Here is an 18,722-nt window from a genome sequence, read left to right on the forward strand (position 1 = left end):
AGGTCAGTGATGAACACGCTGAACAGGATGGGACCCAGGACTGCACCCTGGGGGACGCCACTAGCCACAGGCCTCCAACTAGACTCCACGCCACTGATGACAACCCTCTGAGCTCTGCCTTTCAGCCAGTTCTCAATCCACCTCACTGTTCACTCATGTAACCCACACTTCCTGAGCTTATCTAGGAAGATGTGATGGGAGACAGTGTCAGAAGCCTTGCTGAAGTCAAGGCAGACAATGTCGACTGCTCTCCCCTCATCTACCCAGCCAGTCATTCCATCAGAGAAGGCTATCAGATTGGTTAAGCAGGATTTTCCCTTGGTGAATCCATGCTGGCTACTCCTGATCACCTTCTTCTCCTCCATATGTCTGGAGATGATGTCCAGGATGAGCTGTTCCATCACCTTCCCAGGGATGGAGGTGAGGCTGACCGGCCTGTAGTTGCCTGGGTCCTCCTTCTTGCCCTTCTTGAAGACTGCAGTGACAYTGGCTTTCTTCCCATCCTCAGGCACCTCTCCAGTTCTCCATGGCTTTTCAAAGATGATGGAGAGCGGCCTGGCAACAACATCCACCAGCTCCCTCAGTACCTGTGGGTGCATCCCTTCCGGGCCCATGGATTTGTGGATGTCTAGCCTGCCCAGAAGGTCTCTAATCCTATCCTCCTCAACCAAAGGAAAGTCTTCCCTTCTCCAGACTTTCTCCCTCACRTCCAGGTTCCAGGATTCCTGAGGGCTGCCYTTAGCAGTGAAGACTGAAGCAAAGAAGSCATTCAGTAATTCTGCCTTCTCTGTATCCCTTGTCACCAGGGCCCCCACCCCATTCAGTAGCRGGCCCACATTTTCCCTAGTCCTCCTCTTGCTGCTGATGCATTTGAAGAAGCCCTTCCTGTTGTCCKTAACATCCCTTGCAAGACTCAATTCCAGCTGGGCCTTAGCCTTCCTCGCCGCATCTCTACATACTCTGACTGCATTCCTATAATTCTCCCAAGTAGCCTGTCCCCTCTTCCTCAGTCTGTGTAYTTTCTTCTTSTGTCTGAATTTGGCYRRGAGCTCCTTGCTCACCCATGCAGGTCTCCTGCCCCTTTTGCTGCACTTCTTACTCACAGGGATGCAGTGCTCTTGAGCTTGGAGGAAGTGATGTTTGAATACTAGCCAGCTCTCCTGGACCCGCCTTCCTTCTAGGGCCTTAACCCATGAGATTCCTCCAAGTAGGTCTCCGAAGAGCCCGAAGTCYRCTCTCCTGAAGTCCAGGGTTGCAATCCTGCTTGTTGCCTTAGTACTTTCCTGCCAGATCCTGAACTCCACCATCTCGTGGTCACTRCAGCCAAGGCTGCCCCCAACCTTCACATCTCTAACCAGTCCCTCTCTGTTGGTAAGGACAAGGTCCAGCAGGGCACCCTTCCTCATAGGCTCCTCCATCATTTGTGACAAGAAGTTACCATCAATGTATTGCAGGAGCCTCCTGGACTGCTTGTGCCTTGTTGTGTAGTCCCTCCAGCAGATGTCAGGGTGATTGAAGTCCCACATGAGAACCAGGGCCTGTGATCTTGAGGCTACTTCTAGAAGGCTTCATCAACCTTCTCTTCCTGGTCAGGTGGCCTGTAGTAGACACCCACAACAGTGTCCCCCATGCTAGCCTGCCCTTTGATCTTTACCCATAAGCTCTCAACTGYCTCCTCCTCCACCATCCCTAGGCAGAGCTTGATGCATTCCAGTTGCTCTCTCACATAAAGAGCAACTCCATCACCTCGCCTCCCTGGCCTGTCTCTCCTAAAAAGTGCATAGCCATCCATGACAGCATTCCAGTCATTTCTCTGAAAGGTGAGTTGCCAAAAAGTCTTGAGAGACTCCCTCTTTCTATAGATTTGCAAAGCATATTACAAAATGAAGGCTCCTGATAAGGTTTCTGGAGGCTGTTAGAACAGGATAACAAATTTGGCCGTTAGTCTTCAACATGGGTGTTTTAAAGAGTGTGGATAAAGCAGGCTATCTAAAAGTGCTGTTTGTTCCTTGCCTTTTTCCCATCTTAAAAATTAAGGATTTACCTTTTTTTGTATACTCAGGGCTTGCTTTTATTGTCAGTTACTGTAGTGTAAGAGTATTCCCACTGTAATTACTCTGGAGTTGTATAGCACAGCTGAGAGCAGAATCTTCCTCACTGTTTCTAGTTCTAGACCCTGGACCCCTTAGAAGCCCATGGCCAGGCTCCTATTGACTTCAGAAGAGCAAGAATTTCATTGCTGTGCTTGTTTTTCCTAATATCTGAAGAAATTTGAAGGAATTTCTAGCAGAAACTCATCACATATTGTGATCCAGAAGGTACAAAAGGAAATATCCCTAGTAGTGTCTTAGGCATATAAGTAACAAGCTTTACTTTCTAACTAGAAAGTTATTAAAAATAGCTTTTAATAACTTTCTCTAAAAAAAGATCTCATTAGGTTTTTAACRCTCACATCTGGGAATAAAAATGACCTAGAATGCTGATGCGATGATTCATATTATTGTAATTTTTGTAATATGGGAGAGTATCACATCTGAATTTTAAATTGGACAGTAGCTTCTGCTCCAAGTAGCATTTAGTATTGCATGAAATCTTCCCGCTCCACCTTGCCAGGAGCAAGCCTACAAGTTGAAATGAAATATCCATTAAATATTTTGTACCTAAATAAGTAATAAGTAAAGCTTCYCTCCCTAATCTGAGTAGTGCAGTAAGATATGTGGTTATCAGGCAGTAGGAAGTATGCAGTATCATTGCCTCAAGGCAACTGGAATGGGCAAGAAACCAGGCCTGAGAAAAGGCAGTAGAAAACCCAATAGGAGAAATATAACAATTCTCTAGCAGACTAGAAGAGGGTGCAAAAGCAAATGCAAGTTTAAAATGCCACAGCCAAACCCTTCCCTTTCCTCTTTGGGTTGTTGCACCTTTCAGCTGGCTACATACGTCGCCTGTTGCTTCCTCAGCATGTAAAAACRCTTCGTCTTTAAGCTCTCTTGTCTTTATTTGGTATGGTGAAAGCAGCCAGTGAGCAGATTGCTGTGGGTCTTCTGCTTAAGCAGTATCTGCAAATGTAGCATGTAGAGAAGATTAAAGAACATGACCAGTACAGTTAACATTTGAGAATTGCTCCCCCAATAAATAACTCATACTTCAAATAACAAACCCTCTGTTTGTCTGTCACAAGGTGTGTCCACCTTTCACAGACTAAAAGCCAGGCTAATAAAACACACAGTGTTTTGTTTCCCTATATCCACGATTTAGACGTATTTCTGAAAGCAATCTCTCTTGCAGAAGCAATTCCTTCCCTAGACCAAGCATTAAATGGGTTGGAGACTACAGTCAAAGATGCAGCTATCATTCTGCAYGGTTTCTTTTGTGACTCCCAGCTAAGCACATGTCCCAGATCCTAGCTACTCCTCAGACCTTGCCATACACAGTAAAAATGCAGCAAAATGGTCCTGGTCCTGTCTTGGCTGGACTGACTTCCTGACTGCTCTACATAGATCCCACCTGCCTTTAGGGGAGGCCTGTTGTGATGTTGGTCCTGCTTACCTGGTTAGCCAGGACAAAGATAGTGGATATAAAAAATAGTSTGAGGATCAGGGTCTTCAAGGTAGAAAGCAGCCAGTTTCTGACATGCTTCAGGGGCAGTGGGTCTCTTGCGTCCCCCCAACCACAGCTGCTTCTCACAGCAGCATGCCCTGTTGTAGACACTGGTATATTTGTCCAAAMCATCTTTATCCACAACCAGGAGGAAGCTAGGCACTTCACCCTGCCACCCTTCCACCAGCCTTTCCCTTATGTCTGCACTCTGCAGACCAGGCGGTAGTCTCTGCCTTCCTCTCTCGTCCCTGCTGAAACAGCAGTGTCTCATAGGGGCTGTACAGAGCAGCAGAACTCCTGCTGCCAGCCTGTGCTGGCCGCTCTCCTCCATCCCGCGCTGGTTGTTGGCTGGCCAGAAGCAGCAGTCACCTCATTAGCTTAGCTGCAAGGGCAGGAGCTGCGTGTGAAAACTAAAGCATGCTTTGCAAACTACAAGGAAACTCTCGCAGCTCTGTAAGACAAGAGGCCTTCTTCATGTCTGCAGAACAAGCAATTCCCCTGGGATTTTATCCCCTTGTGAGAGTGAGTAAGGGGACTTGAAAGTGAGCCAAGTCTTAAGGTGGACTGTAGAGGAATATGCCTCAATTATTTATTGACTATATTGTGGAAGCCTTGTAAACCTACTTTACTGGACCAGATAGATGTCCATATAAAATGAGGAAGCGTACCATACCCCTCTTCGGTATTGCATTAATAAAACTGTAGCCTGCCACTTAAAATCACTTCCACTGTCAGACTTTCATTTACCTGCATGCCCTGAGCAATGAAGCATTTGCTCAGATCTTTCATTTGTATGTGCAGCTCTAATTACTATGGAAGAAAATACAAGAAAGAGCTTATGCTGCAACAGCAGTCTTCAGCTAGCCCCTTACAGATTGCACAGCGGTTCAAGCTACTAATTGTCCAAGTGATCTCATTAAAGAACTAAAGATAGTTGTACGGACTAAAGTGCCTCAATTTCAGAGAAAAGAATTCAAATCCAGTGAGGCCATGCAAATACTGACAAGCAAATGAGCCTCTGCTCATTTTTTGATGCATAGACACTTAGCTGTCCTCTTCTCCAACTAATTGCTTTGTCTCAATATAGAAGAAGTATTTCATTCTTTACTATCCATAATCATTGCAGCTCACTAAAGCAGAATTCTTGTGTGTAAGGACATTCTGGCAAGCATCATTTTGCTTTTAGCCTTTACWTCCATTAAAAAATTATCACTATTTTTAAATAGGTAAGAATTATCAAGTAGATCACACACCATTGTTCTTTGCTTTCTCCAGAAAGCCAGAAGAAAAGATAATGGCCATGTAAACCAAATTGAGAAAGCTCAGAGCCACAACTGTGCTTGCAGTGGTAGCTTCTGTGTCTGCAGGTTGTTACTTGTTTCATGTGTTACTCTCTTTTTCTCCCTAAAAAAAAGAAAGATGTGTCCTAAAATCTTTGATACTCACACCTGCATTTTTAGACAGTTCTCATTACTTTCCCAAACACCTGTGACATCATTTTCTACCCTCTTCCATACTCTGCACATCACYTGTAATCCTCTTTAATCCATTCTCTCATGAGTGCAGACCTGATTTGCCAAACTTCTCTTTGCAGTTATAATCTTTGAGGCTTGTAGTCATCTTTTTCTATATTGATGATTTCAATTTTCCTTTTGTTTCTGTCACCTTTCTAGTTAGGGCTTATATTGCTTGTGATTATTAGAGCCTTACCTTTCTAAGCATTTTCCAACMTTTTCATTCTTCTCTGACTAATATGAAATTTCATAAATCATGTGTCAGGCCTTTAGTTATTGTGTCATTTTCATTCATTTGTTCATTTTAATACTACCTCTTCAGTAGTTTTATCTAATTACCTGCACATTTTTAAACATTTTTCTTCTGTATTTAAAAACTATATACTAGGTGCATCTATAAATTACCTTAGCAGCAGCAAGTTATGTACAAAGGCTTAGAGAGCACCCTACTGGTATAATTACTGAAATGCAGCAGTGGAAGCAAAACAGTACCAACAGGTAAAATTACATCAACAACATTTTAAACACTGATATAGACAGTGGTTAAGTGTCTGCTACATTTGGTAGCTAAGGTAGGAGTATTGATAAAGTGGTGCAAGTAGCAACTGTTGAATAATATTTGTTTACACTTAGATTCATGGAAAATCTGCAAACAGAAGTACAAGAAATGGAGTTCATACAGTTTTCAAAGGGCTTGAACGTCATGAGGAAAGAAGACTTTGCGGAATGGTTGCTGTATTTCACTGATGAGGAAAACAATGAAATTTACTGGCAAAATGTGAAAGACAGAATTCAGGCAGGCGAGGTCGGTACATAAAGTATACTTTGTTTTGCTTCCTCATTTTTAAGTACAAGTTTTCATTTGAGTATGAGTATACAAAAATATAACTAGTTTATGAATGAATTATGGCAGTTTTTCCCAATGATTTTATGCAAATAGGAACAGTGATAATTTCTCAGCTGAGAAACACAAACATTGAAGATGAATAAGCAGACTCACAACTAAATATTAGATCCCACTACATTTAAGAAAATAGATCTACTAAGATTTGAATGTATTATTCAATCTATATAATCTGAATTCTGTAATACTCTAGAATATCAGTTTGGAGGAATTCAAGACTTTTTGCAAGTTTACAAACAACCTGGAAGACTTTTCTATTGCCATGCAGATGTTTACTGTAGCTAATCGTCCTGTTAAACGAGGTAAGTAAGTGCTACACAGCTTCATATATGTATTTTTAAGAAAAAAATACATTTGTGTTACAGAGTTTATACAAATAAGTGATCTTAAAGTAGCATTATGGAATCCAAAAATATAGGCTCCTACCCTTCAAGATTAATTCTGTTTCATAAAAAATAATGATGCACCTTTCCCAAAATGTTTTAATTTGTGAGTTCCAGTGAGCTGTATAATACCGCATTCACCAAATGACTCACATCAGACCAAATTACAGATCAGGAAATTTGACTACAGATTTTTGTGAAAGAATGCATATTTTTTATAACAATTCATTATAATAAACTTTTTTCCTGCTAACAAATCTAATTTTCTGAGGAAAACAGTATAAATCTGTTCTTTTGAAGAGTTTATAGCAACCTACTATGTTTCATTTATTCTTCCATACTGTCATCTCCATATGCTTATGTAGTATTACACAATCATATCTATTTAAAAAAAAAAGTGTGGTAATGTGTTTCTTATAACAAAGATTTGGAGGAGTAAAGTTCTTCTTTCCTACATAATAGTAATTAGGAGCAATACAACAAAATTTTCATGGAAATAAAAGTGCTTTTTTCTCTAGTTCTGAGATTGTTACCTACCTGTTACATTTGAAATACAGCCCTCATAAATTTTTTGAAAATAATAGCATAAAAAGTTCCTGAGGAAAGTTGATGAGACTTTAACATTCATTGAAGTAAATTTGACTGGCTTATAAAAAAAAAAAAGAAAGAAAGAATCGTGATAAAACAGGAAGACAATTCAGCATTCTTGAGAGTGAAATACAAAGATTATTTTAATCAAAGGAGAACAAAACTATGTGTTTTTACCGTGCTGTAATTTCCATCACTAGTTAATCCAGCTTTCAGTAAGAGTTTAGTTTCCACAGCCTGTCTGGGCAACCGGTTCTAGAGCTTTGCCACTCCCATAGTGAAGACTTTTTCTCTGTTTTCAATCAGATTACCTTGCTGCAACTTGTGACGATTGCCTCTTTCTTACCTCTGTTCACCCTGGAGAAAAATAAGCCTCTGTCTTCTCTATAAGCCTTATAGGTAGCYGAAGGCTGCAGCTAGATACCCCATCACCCTTTGTTCTCCTCAGTTCCTTCAGCTTCTTCTGTCGCCTGCCCCCATCCCCAGCCAGCTTCATCGTCCTCCTCTGCCTCATTTGTCAACATCTTTCTTCTGTGGGGGATACTGCTTCTATTTACACAAGATGTACAAGTGGAAAGAAAAGAGGATGAAGTAACAATGAAATTATAATCACAAGCGAGATACAAACATTTAGCTCACTTTTATGTAAACGACACATTCCCAAAGTGCCAAAAGATGATGATGCCTATAGTTCACTCTAGTAACATTTATTAAGAAAAGCTCATTTCTAACCAAACAGCCCTTGAGCATTTCTTTATGCACTGAACCATATTGTGATTGAAAACAATCAGCTTCTGAGGTAACTCATGAATGTTACACACATACATGTTTAATCATTCCTTCATCAAAGTTCTTTGTCTGGCTGTTTTGCATGTGTGTGCATGTGTGTATTTGTACATATGATTTTTTTTAAAATAGGTCAGTCCTTTAGCACTTCCCATTATTCCTGTGCATATTTTTTTATTCAGAATTGGCAGCTCCTCTCTTCTCTCTGATAAGATAACCCTTCTTGGTTTGAACATTATGATGCTTCACAATTTTAGAAAGTCCTTTTCCTTTTCTTCATATTCTATACAAGAAAAATTGCAGTGACATATTTGGATTTATGTTTAACAGCTTACCGGTTTCTAAGCACAAAATTAAGATTCTTCATCTTGTATTTCATGACACTTCTAATTTGTGGTATATCCTTTTACAGAAGGATGTTCCCTCTAATTATATGTGAACCAAATGTGAATGAATCAACTACATTTATACATGAATTATTCAAAGAGGCAATGATGAGAACTAAGCCAAGAGTGCTCTTTCCTCCAAGAGCCCAGAATAATCATATTTATACCAGTGTTTATAAACAGCATTTGTCCATGAAAATAGAACCACAGTATTTATTTATTTTTTTATTTATTTATACATATACACTATATATGTGTTTAGTGGGACAATTTCCTGTAATAATCTACACTACTACTATACTATAGTAAGCTCCAGTCCCTTCTTGAAATTCATACTTCCACGATGCCTACAAAAATGCAACAAATTCATATGCTGTGATTGTGCTTACTATAATAATCATTTCACTGTTACTTTCTTATGCTTTATGGCAATCCCAATGCCTGTTTCTTTATCTATATTTGAGTCAAAACTCCAAATTCTTTATACCATAAGCCCAAAAGTGGGGATACGAGGTGTTACCATAACGCATATGATAGGGTAAAAGGAAAAGGACAAGAAACTGGAAAGGAAAGTAGATCTCCAGAGAGGCAGGACAACTATTTCTGCCTTAAGTCCTCATAAACTCTTCCCCCATAAATATAAGAAGAGTTAACCTACTTCTTAACACCTCTTTAAAAAATAGAACTACAAGTACATAAACCATGTGCTGTAATCAGTGCTCTGCATATCTGATGGTACATGTTTCTACAGAATCACTAAGGGGATTGCCAGYTGAGGTGGAGTGTAGCATGGAAAACAGTTCTCTGAGGAGCAGAGTACTCTTACGGACTTATTTTATGTGAAACCRATTCAAGATAAAATGGTAGTGTTTTTTATGAGGCTGTAGTAAGGCAAATGCTTTCTAATCTATATGCACAGATGCATGTCAGCTAAAAGTAAATATTTTTTTTAACATACAGCTATTTTCAGCAAAAAGTAATTATCACTTTCACTGTTGCTTGAAAATGAGTAGTGCAATTTAAAAGCTTGTAATAAAGGCAATAAAGATTGTATTGTGAAATATGAAGCAAGCTCAAGTACATCTGGATTGAGGTCTTCCARTATAGTTTACTAGTTCGCACGTCCCAAATTCTCTAGTTAAGATGCCAGGAGACATTGTAAGTTGTTCAGAATCCTGTTATTTATGTGCTTTACAACTTTTTCAGTTCAGTCACATGTGGTGTAATGTTATGTCTTTACTAGCTGAGTTCAAGAGAGCAGTGAAGGTGGCAACAGGACAGGAGCTCTCAGATAATGTTTTGGATACCATCTTCAAGATCTTTGATCTAGATGGAGATGATTGCCTCAGCCATGGGGAATTTCTTGGAGTCCTGAAGAACCGAATTCATCGAGGTTTGAGGGTAACAAGCTGACAGAGTCTATCATTTGCAGTTATATATGTATCATTTTTTAAATACCATAGATGATTATTATGGAAAATTTGCAACTATCTTGCTAACACTTGCAGAAATGCAAGTAAGGATAGTGAATAGAAAGAACTTGTAAACTGAAGATTCTTTAGTGCTTACGAATCTGGGAGGAGTGCTGCTATCAAGAACTTGTTACTATGCATATGAGTTATGGGAGCAGCAGCATTACAYCTATGATTATATATTTTATGAATATTTACACAGTCTGTGAGTAAGAGTCTTTTTTTGTGTAAATGCTGAACACTATAACTTTTATTACAGGTACCGCAACAGCAAGGGATTCAAGGTTACTGGAAATGTGTGAAAAGAGAAAGCATTAAAGGAGCAAAAGAAGTCTGGAAACAAACAGGGAAAAGTCCTTTTTAAAGTAATCCTTTGTTCCATTACTACAAATGTTATTTAGATGTTTTGCCTGTCTGGTTTACATAATAGCTGAATCATAAATACTCATTTTTACAATAGTTAAACTTCAATGAACCCAATTTCTATTGCAATAATTTTATATTATTCTAGTGCAATCCATTTGCTTTACAGAACTGTGATCACTTTTGACTTCCATACAGAAATACTCTTGTTCTAAGGAAGTGTTGTTTACTACTTTGTGGAATCTGACCTTGCACTGTAGCGTATGGGATATGTAGGATTAATGGTAGTCACTGGCCAGTGTGCCATGGCAATAGTCTCTCCTGTTGGAAGAGCAGACATCATCTCAGTCAGCCACTAACACAGCAGTTCTCTTTCCCTGGCAAGGATAGGAGTCCAAAAGCCTAAATGACCTGCACAATCCATGCGATATCCATGAGATATCCTAAATCAAAAAGGAAGATTCACATGTGTCCTCCTTACTGTGAACTGCTTGTGTGCTAGTTCCTGAAGCTTGTGTGGTTGTCTGGTTTTGTCTACTTTCATGATGATAAGATTAAACTGGAAATGTAATACTGTTAATAAGGGCTTTAAAAGTTATACATTGATACATGAATGTGCATAGAGTTTTTAAGACCTCTTCATCAAACAGAATAAATTAAAAACAAAATTCCTCATTCTATCATAAACAGTAGTAGATAAAAATTTAGTTGTAACTATTTTGCTTTAATTGTATTGCAAAAGGTAAATGTTTAACAAATAGTTACTTTACCTTAATAAAGGTGTGACAGGGAATGCTGCAGTATCTCAGGAACTCAAGGTTGAAACAGCAGGTCATAGAATCATAGAATGGTAAGGTTGGAAGGGACCTCTAGAGGTCATCTAGTCCAACCTTCAGCATAGCCCATACAGGGATTGAACCCACAACCTTGGCATTAGCAGCACCACACTCTAACCAACTGAGCTAAACCTGCCCTGAGGTGTTAGGGGCAGAAAAGAATAGGTCCAGGGAAAAAAAGTAAATAAAATTAATATTTTTTACTCCAAAATACAAATAATTAGACATAAGATCTTAAACAGTAGAACAAACAACATATCAAAATTAGTATTTAGCAATTATAGATGAACAGTTTTCAGATATAACATAGTGTGATTCTATGTGTACACAGATATGCATGTTACATGTTTTCATTTCTTATAAATTTAGCAACTTACGTCCCCAGGACCAGGTCAGTCTTCCTAGAAATATAGGAGACTGCACTAATTTATAAAGCTCTCAAGGTTCTTTCTCTTTCCTCTTCCCATTTTTCCTATTTGTCTAGGGTAAGGTGAAAGCTTAACCTTTTGGAAAAAAAAGGTTTTTTGATAGCAGACTCAAAAGGTCAACTGGGGAAATGTGTCAAGAAAAACAACCAAGAAATCTCACCACTCTGAGGAAATCTCCAACCCTTTTAAGCATGACACTAAATATGTTATTCTCAAAGTTGTTTTGCTGTAATTTTGGGGGGGGTTCTGGGGCTGAGAGGGAGCTTTGAGAAGAGGGGAACTTCCCATGATATACAGGTATCAGAACAGCCCTCAGATGGAAGAAAGGAGGAACTGCATTAAACAACCATTAAGATCCTATCTAAGGAGTACAGAGGTTACCAGTAACATATCTGGTATGTCAATAGTCCTCAGGCCAGTCTATAATGAGGTGAAATCTTCACAAGCTTCGGCGCAGTATCCTTATTCAAGGAACTGGATCAAGAAGCTAGCAAAGCAGCAGTGTGGTCTGGTTGTTGCCGCTCCCACCAGGGCCTTCTCTTGCATCTTTAATTTAAATTGTGTTAAAGAGCAAATGTTTGTATTGTTGTGGCCTGTGGACATGCACCCAAAATCATCCACCAGAACAAGAGCATGTGGGTAACAGGCAAGAGCTACGTGGGTATCATCTGAGCCCTGTCTAGAAAATCTTGTAGCAGTGACCACTGAAGATTCCTTTACTTCCCCCAAGAAACTATCAGAATGAAATAGAACACAGTGTATGCCTCTCCTTCTCAAACTGAACTCATGGGATTGTTGTGTGGGCAACAAGAAATTAGAGAGCTGAGTTCATTTTGTACATTTGGAAGATGCCTGTCTCTTACAGTGATGGGATCCATAAGTAAGAGATGGCTAATGGGAGCAAAGGTGAGGCAATAGGCCTGGCAGGAAAATAGCACAGCAAAATTCACATCACCAAATAATAAAAAAAGGACACAATCAAGCAGGACACTTCTGTAGCGCGAAAGTTTGTGTGTTTACCCAATGCATGCTTTGCTCCACCTCTGGCTTTAATGCAAGGGTACCTTTTACTTATTGCTGTTAATATTTTGGCAAATCATTTTTACTTTGGAATGGAGAATATTAATTAACATTTTATTCTGTGAATTATTAATAGGTTTACGATGTTCTTTTTTGCTTTTTGGTTTCTTTTGTTTATCAGTGACTTGCTCCTTAAAAGCTGTTTGGTTTTCTTTTGGAAAAATGAATTAATCTAGCTCTAGTATATCTGGAAGTTTAGTGTCTCATTGCTCATTGTATCTGGGTTTGTGCAATCAGCAAGATCTGGTTTTGTCAGCAAGTTACTAAAAATGCAATTTCAAATTTTATTCCTAAGGAAAAGGTTTTGTGTCAAGTTCAGAGGAAAAAGAAAACAGCTACACCTGTTTTAAAATGAACTTTGTGTCTGTAGTAAAATAAGCAATGGAATGATTGATTGGGAATTAAAATACAGTTAAGAAACATTTTCAGAAGAACTTATCCTCAAAGTACAGCCAGGAAGGAACACTTTTGAAGGCCAGGGAAGACTTCAACTTTGAAGAATTAGACTCTCTAACTTTTAGTCAATTCTTGTTCGTCTTCACTGAAAGGTTTTACAGAACAGTCTTAAAATACTTTCTCAGATTTATATCTTAGACTGAAAGAGCTGTTTACATAAGTGTTTAGATCGACTTTGTCTTTTAAGGAATCCATAGTAGTTTAGATGTCTTGATTCCTTTTAGACCTGAAGTAACTGTATGGTATTTGCAAGCTGTCTGTCAGCGTTACTCAATACGATTTATGTAAATGTTTATGCCTGTTGCCATTCTATCAGTTAAGTTTAAGGATTATGATTTTTTTAATGTTAAGAACCTTTCCTCTGAACAGAAATACATAGCAAAGCTAAATAAAAATAATAAAAAAAAAAAAAAAAATCCATCTGTGCTTATGAGTGTTATGTGGAGTAAAGATTAATATATTACACATTATGAAAGTCCCCAAAATTGATTTAACATATGCCAAAAGGGTGCACAGGGTGCGTACCAGTCATTTTATATGGTATAACTCATTTACAGAATTGTATTTGTATCCCCATAACAACACTGTTTATGGGAAGTTTGTTTAGTTTAAGATAATTCTTAAAATGATAGTTTAAGAACATTAATTCTTAATTCTTAAAACAAGTAAAGACAAGAATACAGTGTGATGTAATAGAACTAAGAGAAACTCATTGGTGGTTTCTAGAAATTCATCTTGGTTTCTTAATTTAAATAAGCCACTTTCTAAAAGTAAAACTCTCTCTGGAATCAAACCAAGTTGTTGAGTTTTAGCAAAATACTCAACAATGAGGGTACATAAAAATTTCAAAATAAATGTTTTATCAGAACATTATATGGTTACATCAAAAGCAAATCTCTGAATTATTCCCTATTTTCAGTGTATAGTGTACTTTCAGAGTTTAAACAGGTTGCCACTGATTGTGTTTGTAAACATACCAGCCTTTGATCTAAAATCAGTTATCATCAGTGTTCCCTGTTGGTATGTATATTGAACCAGTTATTATCAAAAGGGTGAACAATATATTTATTCTTAATTTCAGGCTTTCTGTAGAGAACACTTAAGGGTTTTTTTTCAATTAATGTCTGTATTTCAGAATTATAAATGTTCTGTTTCTTAACTGTTTTAGAGCACATGTGAAATTTCAGATACAGAAATAAGACTAGGCCTTGGCTCTGAAGAATTCACAAATTATACTTCTGAGTTACCTAGCAAACAGAGATGAGTCAATAAGATAAGCTAGAAAGGCTGTGGGTTACAGTTTCATGACATTTCACATCTACAGTGTGTTAAACAAAAAAAGGGTCATTGCACAATAAATGGCTTGAATAAGGTCAAAGCTAGATATTCAGAGGAAATACTTTTAAATTCAAACATCTTGACTRCACTTTGACTTTAGCATACAGATGCATCAATAAATGTGTATCAAAATTCAAAAATACTGTTTTCTTCTCATACTCCAGTTTTGGGATAATGCAAGCATGCCTCATGCCTTGAGGTTTAATCTTCCCAATAAAACAATCACAGTTGGGTCAGGAAAGTACTCCAATGCAGAAAAAATCTTCAGTCCTTCTGAACAGAAAATACATAGCTAAATGATTTTGTGGTCTTTATGAGTCACTCCAACTTGGCCAACAGCTTCTGTAATACAGGTGGTCGCAAAAAAAAATCACAAAGATGAAATTTGTGGACATAGACACACCACTGTGAGCACCCAGCCAAACACATAAATCCCTCCTAGAGAAACTGAAGATGTCGCTCAACAACAGGTTGAAAAGGCCCATTCAGAAAAGGAAAACTGAGAGACTCAACCAATCCCCAAATTAATCTGCTACCAAATGCACCTTTCTTCACTTTCCCACTGTTTGTGTTTCCTACTGGCCTTGCTGATTAAATAGTTCCTGGTTGGTTCAGTAATGCAAAAATTAATGTGGCATATGTGGAGAAAGACTTCCTGTTAGGCTAGTGTTGGTTTACATAAGAGTGTTTTCAGTTCAATACCAATGCCCTGCTGCAGAATTCTCCTCACCTTCCTCAGTAATAGCTCAGCTGCACATGCAGTCTGACATCCTGAAGCTTGTTAATAGCGTGCCCACCGGGTTGTTTTAGAAAGATTGCCTCATTTCTTGAAAGGCAAAAACACAGATTTCTTCTCACTGCCTGTGTACCATTCTTTCTCCACTCACACTGCTCATTGGCCACAGTTCTGATACAGCTGTACTTAAATTTGATGTTTACAGTGCCATCATTAAAGCAATCTTGGCCATACATGCTGTTACTGATAAGGCTGCCTGGGTACAGGTGACCTTCCAAGACTTTGCACCCAAAACTACCTGGCAATTATGCAGTTCATCCTAGCAATATATTGTTTGCCTTATGTGCTTTCTAAGACAAATCATTCTACTTCAGCCTGATTTCTCTCTCCATTTCTTCCAAATAAGCACGATTTCTTGTGCACGGTCTTCATACTGGAACAACACAGTAACATGGGTTTTGTACACTGTTTTCATGATCACATAGCATCCTTGCCCTTAAAGTTTTAACCACCTTTCCAGTTCCTGTGAGAGACATTAGTCTCTGAGACCTGCAGCTCCAGTGAGCTCTTGCTTGCTGGTCACCCCTTCATTTGAGTGACCTTCTCCAAGGACGTGCAGACCTCTCTGGATGCCCACGTGTTCAATCCTTTCCAGCTAGAGTCCATCATAATTGTTGGGATACCAAGGTATATATAACATATTCATTTGGGCATGCACACATTATTCTCTTCTTCTGTACCAAGTGAAGCACATATATCAGGATAAAGAATAGCCCTACTTGTAACCTGACTAACACAACTTTAGGCTGCAGCTTTAATTGTGGAGTAGCAGTACCATTTGAGAATCCATCCAATGCATATGTTGTAGCAGCAATATACAGTTAACAATCCACAGTTAGTTCCCAACTTTGAAAGGTTCTTACTCTTCAAAGTGCTGGCTGATTGTCAGTTTTCCAGTCTCTCAGCTCCTTTCTGGATGTTGTCATGTTGTCAAACAGTCAATTCACAGATTGACAGTATTAGTCTACTGGATTGGAACAGGACTCGCCTTTCAAAAAAAAAGTGTATTTGCAGAGCAAATATCACTGTATACAGTAATAAATGTGACACTACATCAACATTCTTCCACTGGAAGTACAGAGGTTGTGTTATCCTCCTGCACTACCACTACTGATGAGGCAGCACACATATAACCCACACCATTATCAGATACCACTGGAGTTCTCATGCAGTCTTGTTCCCATTGACATGGGGCAATACCCACCTAAGGGCCACGGTGCAGAACATATGTATTGTGAAGTTGTTCATTTTCTACAGCGGTTGGTTAGACTTAAGGTGTATATAATGCACACCGTTCCCTTTGTAAATCAGGTTCCCACAGTCCTTTACCTAAGACTTTCAGTATGCTAATACAAGGCTTTATATCCTACTTTCATCTTCTCCTTTAATATGTCCCTATATCATCATCACAGATCTATCCCGCTCCCAGTATGAATATTTGTACTGCCCATCTGCTAACCCTCATAATACAGAATTGGCTGTACTCCCAAAGAGAAAGGAATTAACTCTTTACAAAAGGTATCTAAATACTGGTTCACTGTTTAAATTGCCAGCAGTTGTGCTGGGTACAACAAAGAGCCAGAGATACTAGTCAATGAAATTCCTCAAAAGTATTTTCTGTTAGCTTGGCAGTTGCTTTTGCTATATGCTATGTTTGGTTATCGTTGTTGCTACATCATAGAACAATCCAAAGTTTGCTACTGAATTATTTTGTATGCAATTCAAAATTCCTATCTTCCTCAGTTTAGCTATGAACATTTCAGTATCAAATGAATTTAGCATTCCATTTCTCATGCCTATTCTTCCTGCAAGTGTACTTGTTAAATCTCAGGTGTGTCAATACCTTCTACACTGTTTCCATGATGTTTGCCAAGCAGTCAGTATGCCATGTATATAACAAGCACACTTTGGATGTATTCTAGAACATTCCTGACATTCCAATTCCCAATTTCATCCCATATATTACAGAATACTAATTTTTGTTTGGATATGCTCAAGGCCCACACTATCCAGCACCATATATAGGCTGATACAACTGTATCCCTCTAATACTACTTTAGTTGCAAAGGTACCATTTGGATTCCATGCAAYGTCTGCACCTGCTCCATTTTCCAGTCCAAAAATCTAATTTGTTAGTTCGATTTTCACTCATTCCATACCCTTTTAAAGGTAAAATCAGTTCCTTCTGAAATGACTATTAACAAGTATTTATTACTAGGATTTAAACTGGAAGCACTTAAATTTGTTCCAGTTGTCTCAAGACTTAGTGTTGAAAGTCCCTTCAAATCTTTTTCCTGTGGAAATGAAATCATCCACAGCAGCTATATTGCTCCATGTCCACACCACTGTTTTTACACCTTGGAATGAACAGAAGAAAACAAAAAGGAGATAGCATATTTTAACAATATCCCTAATATGCTAATCAGCACGCTAACTCAAAATGATGACACATACCATCAAGAAGACATTTCCTTCAGGGCTTTCTGTAGTCCACCTGTGACCAGTCCCATGACCACATTCAATCCTAGAAATCAAATTCTCAATCTCTTGACTTAAATCTCCCTCTTCATATTTTTCCCACCTCCTGTTTCTTCCCATACTTTGATGTAACTTTTTCCTGGGGCAAATGTCCCATGTCTCATTATTCATTCTCTTCCTGTTTCCATTTGATATGATCCACCTATAAATATAGCTTGGAACTCATGCTGATACCTCTCTTTTGGAGGTTTTATCACTATCCCTACATTCTCATTTCTGCTAAGATAAGCTATTTAGTGGCTTTGTATCTTCCTTCAGAAATGGGAATCTGTCCTATCATCAGCATCAGGAGACTCACCATCCAAATCTCAACTGGCTGGGTTCCTGCAGTATTTTCTTGTTGTTGTAAAGCCCATATTTCTGCTAAGAATCCTTGTTCTACTCTAGGATATATTCCCTCAGCTCCATGTAACTTTCTGGAAAAGAGCCCAAGAGCTCAGTGGGTCTCATCTGCTTCTTGGTACATCGCTGTCGTAATTGTATCATGTTAAGCCCCAACTTTCACCCCAAATGAAAAGGAAGTATTGGAAATACCAGTCCTGATCAGTGTACTAAAGCAATTTACTTACTATTCCAAGCATCCTCCTCCTCTTGTTACCATTTCCACCATACCTCTTCCCTCAACAGATGATACAGTTGTCCTGCAAAAAGGCCTACAAAATTTGGAACAAATTGTCTGACTCATGCAAACATTCCCAATGCAGCTTGCAGATCTGCCAGATTTCTGGGTTTAGGACTTGTTTTAATGCTTCTTTTCTTTGAGTTAGTATTCTAGTCCCTGTGACTTGAGTGCCCAGGAAGGCTACTTCAGATCAGCACCACTGGGCTTTTCTGTCTTCTTGTTGAATCCAAACTGCTCTATATCTGATAGCACTTCTCTAGAGTGACTAGTTCCCACAACCCAGATGTCATCCATGTAACTAATGACTCCTCCCCCTACTTTCAGATTCTTTCTCACACATCAATGAGCTATTGCTACAGAATTATGAAATCCCTGAGGCAGCATCATGAACCAATTCTGTTTCTCTTTACATGTAAATGCAAAAAACTTTTTTGACTCAGAGGACAACAGAACAACAGAGAAGCAGTTCTCCAAGTCCATTACAGTGAAATACCTTCAACTTCCCGTTGTCTTCATGACCCTATGGCTATCCACTACTAGAGGGGGCTTTCACTGTGTGCACATATTCACCTTCCTCAGGCTGATGCCTATCCTCCTTTGGCCACTTGCCTTATAAATGGGCCAGATCAAGC

The 18,722-nt window shown here is 38.8% G+C and overlaps 1 protein-coding gene across 1 annotated transcript in view; it reads left to right on the plus strand.

Annotated features, from left to right (window-relative positions):
- The window catches only part of MICU2 (mitochondrial calcium uptake 2), a 166,566-nt gene extending 152,292 nt beyond the window's left edge, over window positions 1–14,274 (plus strand). The window contains exons 9-12 of the mRNA XM_085321809.1: window positions 5,748–5,919; window positions 6,212–6,320; window positions 9,405–9,562; window positions 9,893–14,274. Of these exons, the coding sequence (XP_085177935.1) occupies window positions 5,748–5,919; window positions 6,212–6,320; window positions 9,405–9,562; window positions 9,893–9,997 (544 nt within the window). The 3' untranslated portion in view covers window positions 9,998–14,274. The remainder of the gene's footprint in view (window positions 1–5,747; window positions 5,920–6,211; window positions 6,321–9,404; window positions 9,563–9,892) is intronic.
- The last annotated feature ends 4,448 nt before the right edge of the window (window positions 14,275–18,722 follow it).

Source organism: Rhea americana, unplaced genomic scaffold (genome assembly GCF_003343005.1).
Source record: "Rhea americana isolate MKP2758 unplaced genomic scaffold, rheAme1 scaffold_71, whole genome shotgun sequence".
NCBI classification, from domain to species: domain Eukaryota; kingdom Metazoa; phylum Chordata; class Aves; order Rheiformes; family Rheidae; genus Rhea; species Rhea americana.